This window comes from Typopeltis vanoorti, chromosome 1 (genome assembly GCF_054136105.1).
Source record: "Typopeltis vanoorti isolate ZY-2024b chromosome 1, IOZ_Tvanoo_1.0, whole genome shotgun sequence".
In the NCBI taxonomy this organism is placed as follows: domain Eukaryota; kingdom Metazoa; phylum Arthropoda; class Arachnida; order Uropygi; family Thelyphonidae; genus Typopeltis; species Typopeltis vanoorti.
Window position 1 is genome coordinate 188,853,562 of NC_143549.1, and position 12,713 is coordinate 188,866,274.

The 12,713-nt window shown below is 34.8% G+C and overlaps 1 protein-coding gene across 1 annotated transcript in view; it reads left to right on the forward strand.

Moving 5' to 3' along the window:
- The window catches only part of Sec16 (endoplasmic reticulum export factor secretory 16), a 627,195-nt gene that overhangs the window by 475,378 nt on the left and 139,104 nt on the right, over positions 1-12,713 (forward strand). The window contains exon 27 of the mRNA XM_090400384.1: positions 2,329-2,495. Coding sequence (XP_090256510.1) covers positions 2,329-2,495 — 167 coding nt within the window. The remainder of the gene's footprint in view (positions 1-2,328; positions 2,496-12,713) is intronic.

The window sequence follows — 12,713 nt, forward strand, 5'->3', positions numbered from 1 at the left end:
ACAATGTAAAAACCATTGTTAAATAAATTATATTTGCTGAAGGGGGGGGGGGAGACAATAGGGAGCATTACTTTTGTATTGCCCCTTGTATTAGTTTTGCTGTTTTCTCCACCTTTTCCCAAAACATTTCTCTGCGTCTGGAATTCTCTGCTAGTTAGATCTGCACAAAAAAAGTTTATTTTTTTCAACTATTCTCATTAATGACTTAATTCCTCTACTTGTTTTATACTAGAACCTTTTCTAGTACCATAGTTAATTGTCCATTTTCCCATTTCAAAATATCACACTATTTGAACTTATCTTTTATCCAAGGCATTTAGTTTTGAATACTCTAGGTTGCTGTTTGCCTAAATGTAACATTTTATATTTATTATTTAGCAGTATCACCCTGTTTTTCTTTTCATCTCAGTAATTATGTTGAAATAGTACTTCTCTAATTCTTCTGATAATTCTACATCTTTTGCTGCTTATTTTCAATTCAAGGTTGAATTTGCTCTAGTAACTGACTTTTTGCTGTTCATCTTAGTTCCCTGATGAAAACAGCTCAGGGCATGTTTAATCAGGCACATCTTATCAGGTGTGATATTCCATGTTGCACCATTTGTGGCAATATCTGTAGAAAATGCTTTCCAAATGTACGAACACTGGTCAAAGTGTTTTTGAGAAATAGGATGGAATTTTGCTGGCATTGAAGTTAACAGAGATAAGAACTTCACTGAGGAATGGTTTGGAGATCAGCATTACAAGGTAACAGAAACAAATATTCTGAAAGTTGTGTCCATTTGTTTTATGTAATTTTTGATAAAATGAGGTGTAAATGTAGTTCAGTTTTTATTGCTGAAAAATAATAAAATTAGTTTAATCCTTTATCCAAGTGTGAGCAAACAAAGTTTGCGCCTGAAAGTATCTTCAGGACTGGGGTAAGGTGGTACAACACCATTGGTGAAGGATGGGTGCAATGAGAAGTATAGCATCAGAACTGTGGATTGGATGTGAAGTTAACTGGAAAAGTTCATTGGTATCCAAGAAGATGATAATCACAAACACAGCTATGTGTAAATAACATTCAAGCTTGAAGAGATGTATCCACCATCCCACAAGGCACAGTCAAAAGACTGGAAATCTAATTATAACAAACAAACAATGCACCAAAATGTGATTAAGTTGTACCAAACTTAATCATCAGCTTGATAGATATGGAGTGATGACTCCTTCAATGTCTCCATGTTGTTTGTCCAAAGATTGGTGGTATAAGTATCTCCCTTAATGATCAGGTTTTTTTACAGTCTATATTGGCAATCATTTATTGAGAGATTTTAATAGTGCAATAATTGAATGGATTTCTGAATTACTTTAGGAAGAAAGGAAGAGAAAGTAGATTGGATATGGATTAATATGGACTGTTGCCAGTCCCAACACATTCAGTGATCCTCCTCTGCAGAAGAATCACGAATGTGTTGGGTGTTGAGAATGGTAGGAAGATAAATCTGCTCATTAATGCAAAAATTGGAAAAAAGTAAGAAGCAAAGTTAGATTTTGTTGTGGACAATAAACCAGACCCCTCTTTCTGCAAAAGAGGTGGAAGCAGGATTTGACAAAAGTTTTACAACCAGTTTGGCAAGGGACAAAAAGCATGACTATCATTTGGATATGATGCATAGTTCTTGTGTTTGGCCCTTTCAGAATCAGTATCAAAATTAGTGTTTATTCTACTGCAAATTTATCATGAGCTGCAAAAGCTTATCATGAGCTGCAAAAGCAATTGAAACCAGTTTCAGAAATGCTTGATTCTAATATTGATCAGCTTTGGCACCCTTCTTGGATAATCAAGACTAAGATAATAGACAACATGGAATTGAGAACACGTTTTCATGCCTGTAGGAACTGCTGTGCTTTGCTTATTAGCTTATGTAGCAGTTCTGCTTTATTATGTGACAGATTCCATAGAGGCTATTTTTATAAATTTCACCCACAGAAGTTGTAAACCTGTGGGTGAAATTTATAAAAATTTCATGGATAGGCTGAGGTTAATTAATCCAGAAACTCTTCTCTCAGAGCTGAACATAGAACTGTTTCAAGCCACTTCTGGCCTCCAATTAGCAGGATAGGCCTTGCAGTGCCCATTGAAATTTGTATACCATCTGAGAATGTTTACGAACATTCATGCTCCCAGTGGAATTTGAACACACTGTGTATCAGTTGGAGAGCAGAATTGCTATCACTCAGTCACCCAAGCCTGTATGAATTGTAGTTTTAGGTTATTAAATCCCCTCCCCTGAATTCATGCATATCAAATAGAACTATATTTTTATTCCTTTCATTTCTTAGAAACAAATCAGTCTCACTTGTACAGCCAGTATCAAGTGAATTCTAACCAATATGAAGTAGTACCTGAAAACCAGAGTTCAGAATATGGAAGACAAAGTGTAATTAAATCTGAGGAACCACTTTCTCCACCAAGTAGTAGTGTTGATTATGGTGTTAGTCTGCAACAAGTAAGTGTTAGACATCTGTTACTTTCTGTCATAATCCAGAATTAGCATAATATCGTTCTATAGGTTATATTTAATTTCTATAACAGTTTCAGTACAGAGAAAGAGCAGGAATGAAAATCCATCTTAATTTTTAAGTTTGTTTTATATATTTCTTTATCATTGAGAGTTTTTTCATTCCATTTTAATAAATTCCAGTAGAAGCAAACTGTGTGCTTGATCAGTCATATCAGCTAAAAAAATATCAGTATATAAATATTTATTAATAAATATATAAAAAAAGAAAGCAATCAAGTTAAAAAAAAAAAAAAGGGAAGAAAGTTTATTAAGTAACTGATATGTAATTTTCATTGACTTAATGTAATTGCACTGACAATCAGATTGAAACAGTATGACTGTGAAACAATGCTTATAGGGAATATGTGCAAATATGTGAGTAAATTAATAGACAGTCATTATTTATCATACTGGGAAGTTTTTAAGCTTTTCCAGATTCCTTGAAAATGCTTCCATAACTGAATCTGCATTTTCTGATCAATTTCCTGAAATTAGGGAATTGATCAGTACAGGTATAAAGTTCTTTGTGGAAAACTATGCATTGCCTTTTGCCTATTCTTTATATAATTTACTTGTCCTTGATAACAAATAGTCACTACATCATTTGCCCACAACAGAATGCTTTTGTTGCTGCAGACATTACAGCTGTTCCTAGTAAGAGTCAAACTCTTCATAACATGTGATAAGTCAAAAGTAGTATCATAATTAAATGACAGCATAACTCTCATGTTATCAGATGTACAAAACTTATATATGATGTATATATATATAGGGAGAACTTTTTCGTTATAAGTACCGTGATTAAGAAAGTTAAATCCAAAATAAAGCAGTTTCCTAATCACAATTAAAACCTGAAGAAGATTGGTAATTTATCTACCATCTTTCTAATGATGAAAAGTATATTTTCAATGAAATATATAGCTTTGTTACTGCACCTAGAAATGCAGTAGATCTGTATTTGCTAAACCTCTTAAACCTCTTTCATAATGTGTTATTTAAAAGATGTAAGCCCTTAAAATCTTGGGATGGGTAGAAGGGAGTTGCAAGATTATTTACTTTTTCACATTCAGAGCCCTCTGTTGTAATGTTTTAAATGACATCTTGTGATACTGTTTGGCATAATTATCGACGTTCCTGGATAAATTATATTTATATCCATTTGTTTTCTTTTAACTCTAATAGTGCCCCCCCCCCTGCATGTTCAGATGTGGCCAAGATACATTGTGAACATGTAACAGTACATACAGTTTAAATATAGCTCTATTGCATTTGTTTTTTTTTTCTTTTTCTTTCTTTCACCTGATAATCCCTTGTAACAAATTCACTATAGCAAATCAGGGACCACAAGAATAGTACATTATGGATACTTTGCCATAGCATTCTTTTAGCAAAGATTGTACTTGATAGGCTTTAGTCAGAACTTTCAGGTAGTTTGTTATAGTGAATGAGTTTGCTATAGTTATGTTCACTGTTCTGAGGATCAACTATATTCGATTTATTCTATACACTCGAGTCTCTTTTCATGTGGTTTTGAAATTATGCATTGCATATTTCATGCAAATTCGGGGTTTCCCCGTTGTACATAATGAACAGCATGTTGCAGCACATTCTGGTGTAACGTGAGTAACATGTAACTAGTAAGTGTCCGTGAAGTTTAATTATGCATGTGAGTAAGTGTTTGTCTTTTCATTATCGTAAGTCTAAATTTTGCTAATTTTTATTTTAAAGATTTAATTTGGTCCAATGGAGAAAAAAAAGGCACCAAAGAAAAACAATTTCTTTGGAAATGAAAATTGCAATTTTTGATCGCTTAGCAAAAGGAGTAGGATCTATGGCGATTGGTAAACATTTTAATTTAGGCGAATCTACTATAAGAGCAATTAAAAAGAATGAAGTCGCAGTAAGAAAATCTGTCATTTCTGGCACACAACTAAGTGGCAAATTATCATCATACTCAAGAGATACTTGATTAGAAAAAACGAAACGAGCACTCGCTCGTAATTTGGATTGAAGAATTAACTCAAAGAAGAATTCCTATAAGTAGTTATTTAAATAAACAAAAAGCTCTTAGATTTTATGAACAGATAAAGCAATTGGAGCCATCTACTTCCACTTCCTAGGCTGATGAAGAATTTTCGGCTAGCAAAGGATGGCCAACCGGGCTTTTAAGAAGGAATGCACTTCATAACGTGAAGATTACAGGCGAGGTTGCAGCAGCAGATGAAGAAGCAGCCAAAAATTTTCAAGAGAAGTTATCCATAATTATTGAATTGTCCCGATCAAGTGTTTAATGCTGACAAAACAGGATCGTTTTGGAAGAAAATGCCTAGTCAAACTTACATCACAAAGTCTGAGAAAAAAGCATGTGGGTTTAAAGCAAGCAAAGATCGAGTAACGTTGTTACTTTTGTAGCAATGCATCAGGGGATCAAATGTTGAAACCTCTCCCAGTAAATCAATCTCTAAGACCACGTGCTCTAAAAGCCAAAATCTAAAACAGCTGCTGGTACATTGGATGGCTAATACAAAGGTCTGGGTAACAACTGCTGTATTTAATGAATGGTTCAATAATTGCTTTGTACCAGAAGTGGAAACATATATGAAGCAAAAAGCTCTCGATTTTAAAGTTTTATTAATTGTTGACAGTGCACGAAGTCATCTGTATTTAGAACATCCAAATGTGCAGGTAGTTTTTTTCCACCCAATACAACAAGCATTATTCACCATTAGATCAAGGCATAATTGCTACTTTTAAAAAATATTACGTTAAGCACACATTTCAATTTATATTGGATAAACTATAAAATGAATTATTAACAGTAACTGACGTTTGGAAAAAAAAATTCTATTTTGGATTGTTTAAATCATGTTGCATCTGCTATCGCTGAAATAAGACCACAAACTTTAAATGTCTGCTGGAAAGGAGCTTGGCCTCGATGTGTTGCAAACAATGCAACCATTTAAACATCTACATTATCAGCTGAAATCGTTACTTTGGCACATGAAATTGGTGAAGAAGGTTTTGATACATTTAGCCAGAACGATGTAGATGAATTGCTTGTGGATAATGCCTTAAGTGACGATGATATTATTGGATATCGATTAAATTTAGATATCGTTGAAGATCCAGAAAACGATAGTGAAACAGAAGAAAGACCTGTCCCCCCCACTGCAAATATAATTTGAGGTCTTGAACTGTGTAATAAATTGAAAATCATTTTCTTGTTAATGACGCAAATTCTGAATGAGCCTTTAAATTCCAACGTGAGCTGAAGAACTGTATGTCTGGATATATTGCAGGCTGTATAAAAAATGAGTAAAATCATCACCGCAAAGTTTAATCACTGATTACATTGTCAGAAGAAAAAAATCAGCACAGAACGAGGATGAAACTAATTCTGTTTGTGAAGAACCATTGCCTTTACCATACAGATCTGATGCGCTTGACTATCTCTTCTGGTGATGAAATTGATTTTGCACCAGTTCGCAAATGTTGCTGAATATTGTCTAATGGCGATGATAATTTCGATGAAAAAATGTAAAAAAAAATTGTTACTTTCCAATAAAATTAAATGAATAAAGCTTTAAAACAAACTTAGGCATCTCTAGGCATCATCTTATTTTTATAAACTTTTTTATGCCATTTTAGGTTTATTTTAATTCTTTGCTTTGGTTTTATGCGGTTTTAAAAAATTATGGAACATATCCCTAATTTTTCAATGGAAGTTAGATCTTTTTTTGTGCGAATTTTTATATGTGGTTTTCTGTGGAACTTATCTACTGCATAAAAAGAGACCCGACTGTACTTCTTTGTGTTAACCATTTTATTATGATCATAATAATCCAAATTCATTCTTCAAATACTGGGAAATCAAGGTTGATTTGGTAAAAATAGAAGATCAGTATGCTTGACATATTCTTGCTATTCCTCAAGTTTCCTAGTCAGCCAGAGCATCGCTTCCCAAACTGTGGGCCGCATGTTTTGTTGAGGGGGGTGTGTGAAATAATGAAAACAAATTTAAAATATTTTAAGACTAAGTATATATTTTTTTAATCTTAAAAGAAACTTATTTAATTTTTATTATTTCTTTTTTGTTATTTTTCATATTTTAATGGAAAAAATCATACATCAGTGTTGGTTTGCAAATTTTGCTTCTTGCGTATTTCAGCGATTAATTAATATTAGTAAATACATGCTTATTCATATAAGTTTCATTTCTAAGGTATGTATTGATAAGAAACACAAAAAAGATTACAAACGCAAAATCTTGAATATAAATACAATAAATATTATAATAATATATGTCTATATTACAGGGGGGGGGGTCGATGGAGGCCGTGAAATATTTTAATGTTTCCAAAGGGAGCCCTTGGCATCCATAAGTTTGGGTAGCACTGAGCCAGAGGATAGTCATCGATCCTCTAGCTGACTAGGAAAGAAGATTTTCAACTCCTGACAGCTTTGAAGAGAGAATTTAGAAAAATTCTTTCTTTCTCTCTCTCTTTCTTGACTGATTCTGCTATCAAGAATAGTTCTATTATTGTGACATTTTTTTTATATAGAAATACCTCCGATTTATAAACAAATAAAACGACCTTCAATCTTTATTATCTATTATGTGTAAAACTCAGCAGACTTAAAATTTATAACCTTTCCTAAAATTGTTTCTGCTGTTTCTTGTGATTGGTCTCCCAGTATTTTTCAGGGTATGGAGCTTTTCTCACAGATAAAAAGCTCTACTTTCTTAGTTATGTGTCATGTTATTCTTTCCATCTCTGTGCTCATGTGTCTTCACACATTTGTGTGTAATCTGTATACTTTTCTTTCATGATACTCAAATAGTTTCCTAATAGCATTTGATGCCTGCAAAAATTAATTCTCCTATATAACATGTTTCTTTTTTATATTGTGTTCTTCCTCATTGCTCTAGAATTTTTCTTTAAGTATCACTATTACTATCAGTAAAGTACCTATTTTTCATGGAATAATACAAACATGTATAGAAAATATTTAAGTTAAGGGATATTACATCCCATATCGTTTCTTAGCCGAATAAGAAACTCGAAAGAGTTTCATGCCGAATATAGAAATTATATAAAGTTCGGCGATTCCAAGCGTAAGCAAATACCTGGATAGCAGCAACTGACCCTTAAGGTAGTGCAAGCTGAGGCAACTCGTAGCAAAGGTGGAGTAAGATCCGATCACTATTCTTGATATTTACCCATAATGTGAACTTAGCTCCTAGGAGCTGTATTACTGCTCTACATTATGAGAGAAGGTCACTACCCAGACCGGTTTCAACCTTTATTGAGGTCTCATCAGTGAGTAGGTTGGAATCGCCGAACTTTATATAATTTCTATATTCGGCATGAAACTCTTTTGAGTTTCTTATTCGGCTAAGAAACGATATGGGATGTAATATCCCTTAACTTAAACATGTCATATGTCGCCGAATTGAAGCCTGGCTCTTCATATATCTAATAATGTATAGAAAATATATGTAAGCTAAAAGATACTCAGATATATTAAAAAGCATCATATTCTGATTGCAGCCTGTTATGGCCAAGTACCTTTGCTTTGGCTAAATCTAATTCTGCAATAGTATTGTTTAATCCTATCTTCATAATTTACCATTTTTCTCTGTTGTTTACTTCTAGACAATTTGCCTGTGTTTACGGAATGAAAAAATCCAAGTTTTCCCCTCTCTGCACTAATCCATTTTCAATTAAAAGTCCTTATGGGCTCTTCACATGCTCTGTTGGAATTGAATCTGTATTTTTAATTGCAGATCCAGGTTTGAAACTGACTGAGCTTCATTAAAACCATAGAAAGAAGGCTGTATTAAAAACTTATAAAAATGAGTCATGATGGTGTTTATTATAAATTGTTAATAGGTGTAAATGGTCTTTCTATAGGCAGCCTAGTGCTATGGATTCAAAAAGACCTGTGGAAAGATCGTTCTGAGTTTAGTTTTAGTCACCGACCAAAGGAACACTTGAAGTCTTTCTTGAATTGGTCCTTAGTTAATCAATTTCTTGCACCAACAAGTGGATTTTTTCTCCCAGAAACTCTTGTTTTATCCCTGCATTTTAAGAAAATTGACCATAGAACCCACATTATTACTGACAATAATGTTAGGATTTAGCACAATGAGATGGTGATAGTTGTCTGCCATATTCTTCCCCCCCCCTCCTGAAAAGCTTTGATTTTGTTGATATTCAAGGTTCACTGTTAGTGAATGTTTGAAGGATATAGACTGGTTGCCCACTAGTCTTCAAGTAGCTAGCGATAAAGGGAGTTTAGGATTGAAATTGTTAATGTGGGTTGCATTATTATTTTTTCCTTCCAACCATTATGAAATCTTGATTTGATCTTAGAGAGAAAAATATGGTTTAAAACGAGAATTTAATTTCATGTCATTACTTATGAAGTAGCCACTGTAAACTTCCTTGTCTTTCTGTATTTCATCATTTCTCTAAGTATTATTAACTCTAGCTGTCTTTTCCCATTTCAGATATCTGGTGTTTTTTTACCTCAAAATTGATCTGTACTCTTGTTTGCATTTCTTATGAATGGTATCAGTGACTGTTCTGGTTTCTTATCTTATTTAACAGTTTTTAAAGTAATTACTTCAGATTTCCAGAATATCTTATCTTCGGTTTCTATATTGCCTTTCTGAAAAGGAATCATCTCTGATTCCTTTTCCATTATTTTCACCATTACATTTTATCTTCTGTATATTCTGCATTTTCTGAAAGTTGTTTCATGTTTGTTGAGTTGCCTTGGATATATTTTGCTTTTAAGATGGCATTCATTTTTTGCCTGCTCAATTCTAAATGGTGGTTACTCCCTATTTTAAATACTTTGTATATTATTATTATTACTATTACTATTATTACGGGCAACTCCAGGGAGTCATTAGACTCCCTGGAGTTGCCCGTAATAAGGGAGGCCCCAAATTCATCACAACTATTCGACATTCATACAGTATCTATCATACCTCGCCTTAAACTCATTCACTGTCACAGCATCCACCACAGACTCAGGGAGCGCATTCCACTCATTCACTACTCTAAAAGTAAAGAACCCAGCTCTAACACCTTTACTAACCACACTTTTGCCCAGTTTCCATGGATGTCCCCTAGTCCTCCCACAACCAGCCCTGTTCTCAAAAATATCATCTGAATTAATTTTATAGAAACCCTTCAGTAATTTGAATGTCTCAATCATATCTCCCCTCCTCCGCCTATCAACCAATTTTTGCAACCCACAAATCCTCAACCTATTCTCATACGGTTCATTCCACAGACCTGCTATCATCTTGGTCACTCGCCTCTGGATCCTCTCCACCTCCTCCCCATCAAGAAGAAACCTAGGTGACCAAATCTGAGCACAGTAGTCGAGATGGGGTCTTATCAAGGCTCGATATACAGAGGAACAATAACCTGCTTGTCTCTGCTTGTCAATGTATTCTTCAGCAACCAAGTGATTTGATGAACTGATTTGGCCACTTTTGCAATGTGTCCCCTAAATTTCAATTCCTTATCCACCAACACTCCTAAATCTCGTGCCTCATCAATTTCCTGGAGCACGGTTCCACCAATGCAGTAAACTGCCGCCAATCTTTTCACCCCAAAATGCATAACCTTACATTTTGCCACATTAAATTGACATCCATTCTCCTTAGCCCAGACCTCCAATCTATCCAAATCATCCTGCAAAATTTTGACGTCATCTGCATTCACTATTGCCCTACCCAACTTCGCATCATCCACAAACAAATGAACTGTTCCTCTCAGATCCTTTCCTATATCATTTATGAACAAATTAAACAGCAGTGGTCCAAGAACAGATCCTTGTGGCACACCACTAGTCACAGGCCATCTTGTGGACTCTACTCCTGAGTAAACCACTCTCTGATATCTCTCCGTCAACCACCCTCCTATCCATCTCACCAACCCTGTGTCCATTCCCATATGCTGCAATTTACCGATTAGAATTCCATGTGGTATCCTGTCAAAGGCCTTAGCAAGGTCCAGTAGAATCACTGTTAAACCCATTACCCTTATCCAGTTCAGCCGTCACTGTGTTATAATACGTGAGCAAGTTACTGAGGCATGACCTACCCTTCACAAAACCATGCTGTCCCCGATACAGTATCCCATTTTCATCTATCCAATCTTGTATTTTCCTCTTGACTATTTTCTCTAAGGCCTTGATAATGATTCCTGTTATGCTGATTGGCCGGTAATTTTCAACAGCAGCCTTGGAACCACCTTTGTGCAGTGGAACTATTTACCCCTCTTTCCACCCCCTTGGGACTGACCCAGTCCTGAGGCTCAAATTAAACAAAATGGTCAAGGGCACTGACAATTCTTTGGCCGCTTCACGTACAACACGAGCTGGTATACCATCCAATCCCACAGATGTATTGACATTGAGGTTCTGTAATAGACTAGTTACTTCTACTTCATTCATCACAATTCCAGTATAAGCTGTTGGTTCTTCCATTCCTGCAAAGTCACCACCTGGATGATATACTCTTGCAAAGTGCTCGCTCAGTAATTCCACAATATTGACTGATTCGGTTACCTCCCTACCCTCAGCATTTTTTAAGATCATTCTACCATGAGCATTTTTCCTTTTACTTGCAACATATTGAAAAAACTGTTTGGGATTCTCTTTAGCCTGCGTGGCCAATTTCCTTTTGTAATCTGCTTTTGCTTTTCTTACCACCCTTGTTACCATCCTGGCCTGAGCTTTATACTGTTCCTGCGCCTGATGGTCACCCTTCTCCTTAAATTCCCTCCACAATTGTTTCTTTTTTTGCAGCTCAAGCTTAATAGTGTTATTCATCCATTTAACCCCTACTTGATTTATTATTCGGACTCTTGGTATACAGTCAACCATTGCCTCCTGCAAACAGTTCTTAACCACCTCCCATGCACTATCAACATCCAGCCCTTGCAGTTTTACATGCCATGGCATTGAGCCAAGCACACACCTAAGCTTGTCATACTTACCAGCCCGGTATGAACTAGTGTAAAGATGTCACTGTCAACAATAGCAAAGTCAATAATATCCAGACTTTTCTTTATCAATTAGAACCATCTTTTTCTTTGATCAGCTTTTCTTTCTTTCTTTGTAGTGACTAAAAATTCTTCTCCATCTTTGGACTAGAAACTTCTTTTGGATCATAGGCATAAATGTCTCCTTGGCAGATTTCTTGTTTTGAAATTTGTACACATCTTTACTTAAAGTTCCCTACCATTCAAGATGTCTATTGTTCTGTTTAAACTATAGATACTTCTTCCTTATTCATATCACTTGTCCAAATAAAACATAGTTATTATTTTGCAGTGTCTCACTTGTTTAAGTCTTCATCTCAGTAAAACCAGTCACCAGTAATTTTGACTTAATACTTCTGATGTTGATGGTGTTCTGCAGTTCCATTTAGCTTGAGATTTTTTCGTTAGCTGATTTTTCACTGATATAAATACAAAAGTAAGAATATCTTTAGAGTGTGAATGCATCAGAAACTGAAATGTGTTTTTGAACGAGTCAAATTACTCTTCTGCACTTGAAAGCAAGTGAACTGTACTTCAAGAATATTTGGGGAAACCGCTGCAGATGTGAGAACAGTATTTTATACTTGGATGCACTTCAGTTTATTTAATTTATATAATAGCCATTCAAAGATAAAGTAATACTTCCAGTAAAAGAGATAACATGCTCTCTGGAATAGTGTGGAAATTATACTTACGATATTCATTATGGGAAAAATTAAGGAGACAGTTGCTGTTTTGGGGTAATAGTTTTAATTTAAGATTGTTATCACAGTGGTAAGCTCCTTAATTTTTTCTTATGGAATATTAAATGCTATGTAACAATGTTATTCTAAGTAACATTTGGGAAATTAATCATGGAAAAGGTCACAAACCAACAACAAACCAGAATTGTGGAGTTTTATTTTGGAAATCAGTCTATCAGCTGAAGGAGAACATTCGTGCAGAATTAGGGCACTGCAGCCAGAAACATTAACAACTGTCATGGAGCATGCTGTAGAAACGACTCATCTTTGTTAAACCAAAAATGGAAGATATTTACATGTAATAAATGAAAAAGTTATTAAATGTTTAAACCCCTTCTTGACTTACGGATCAC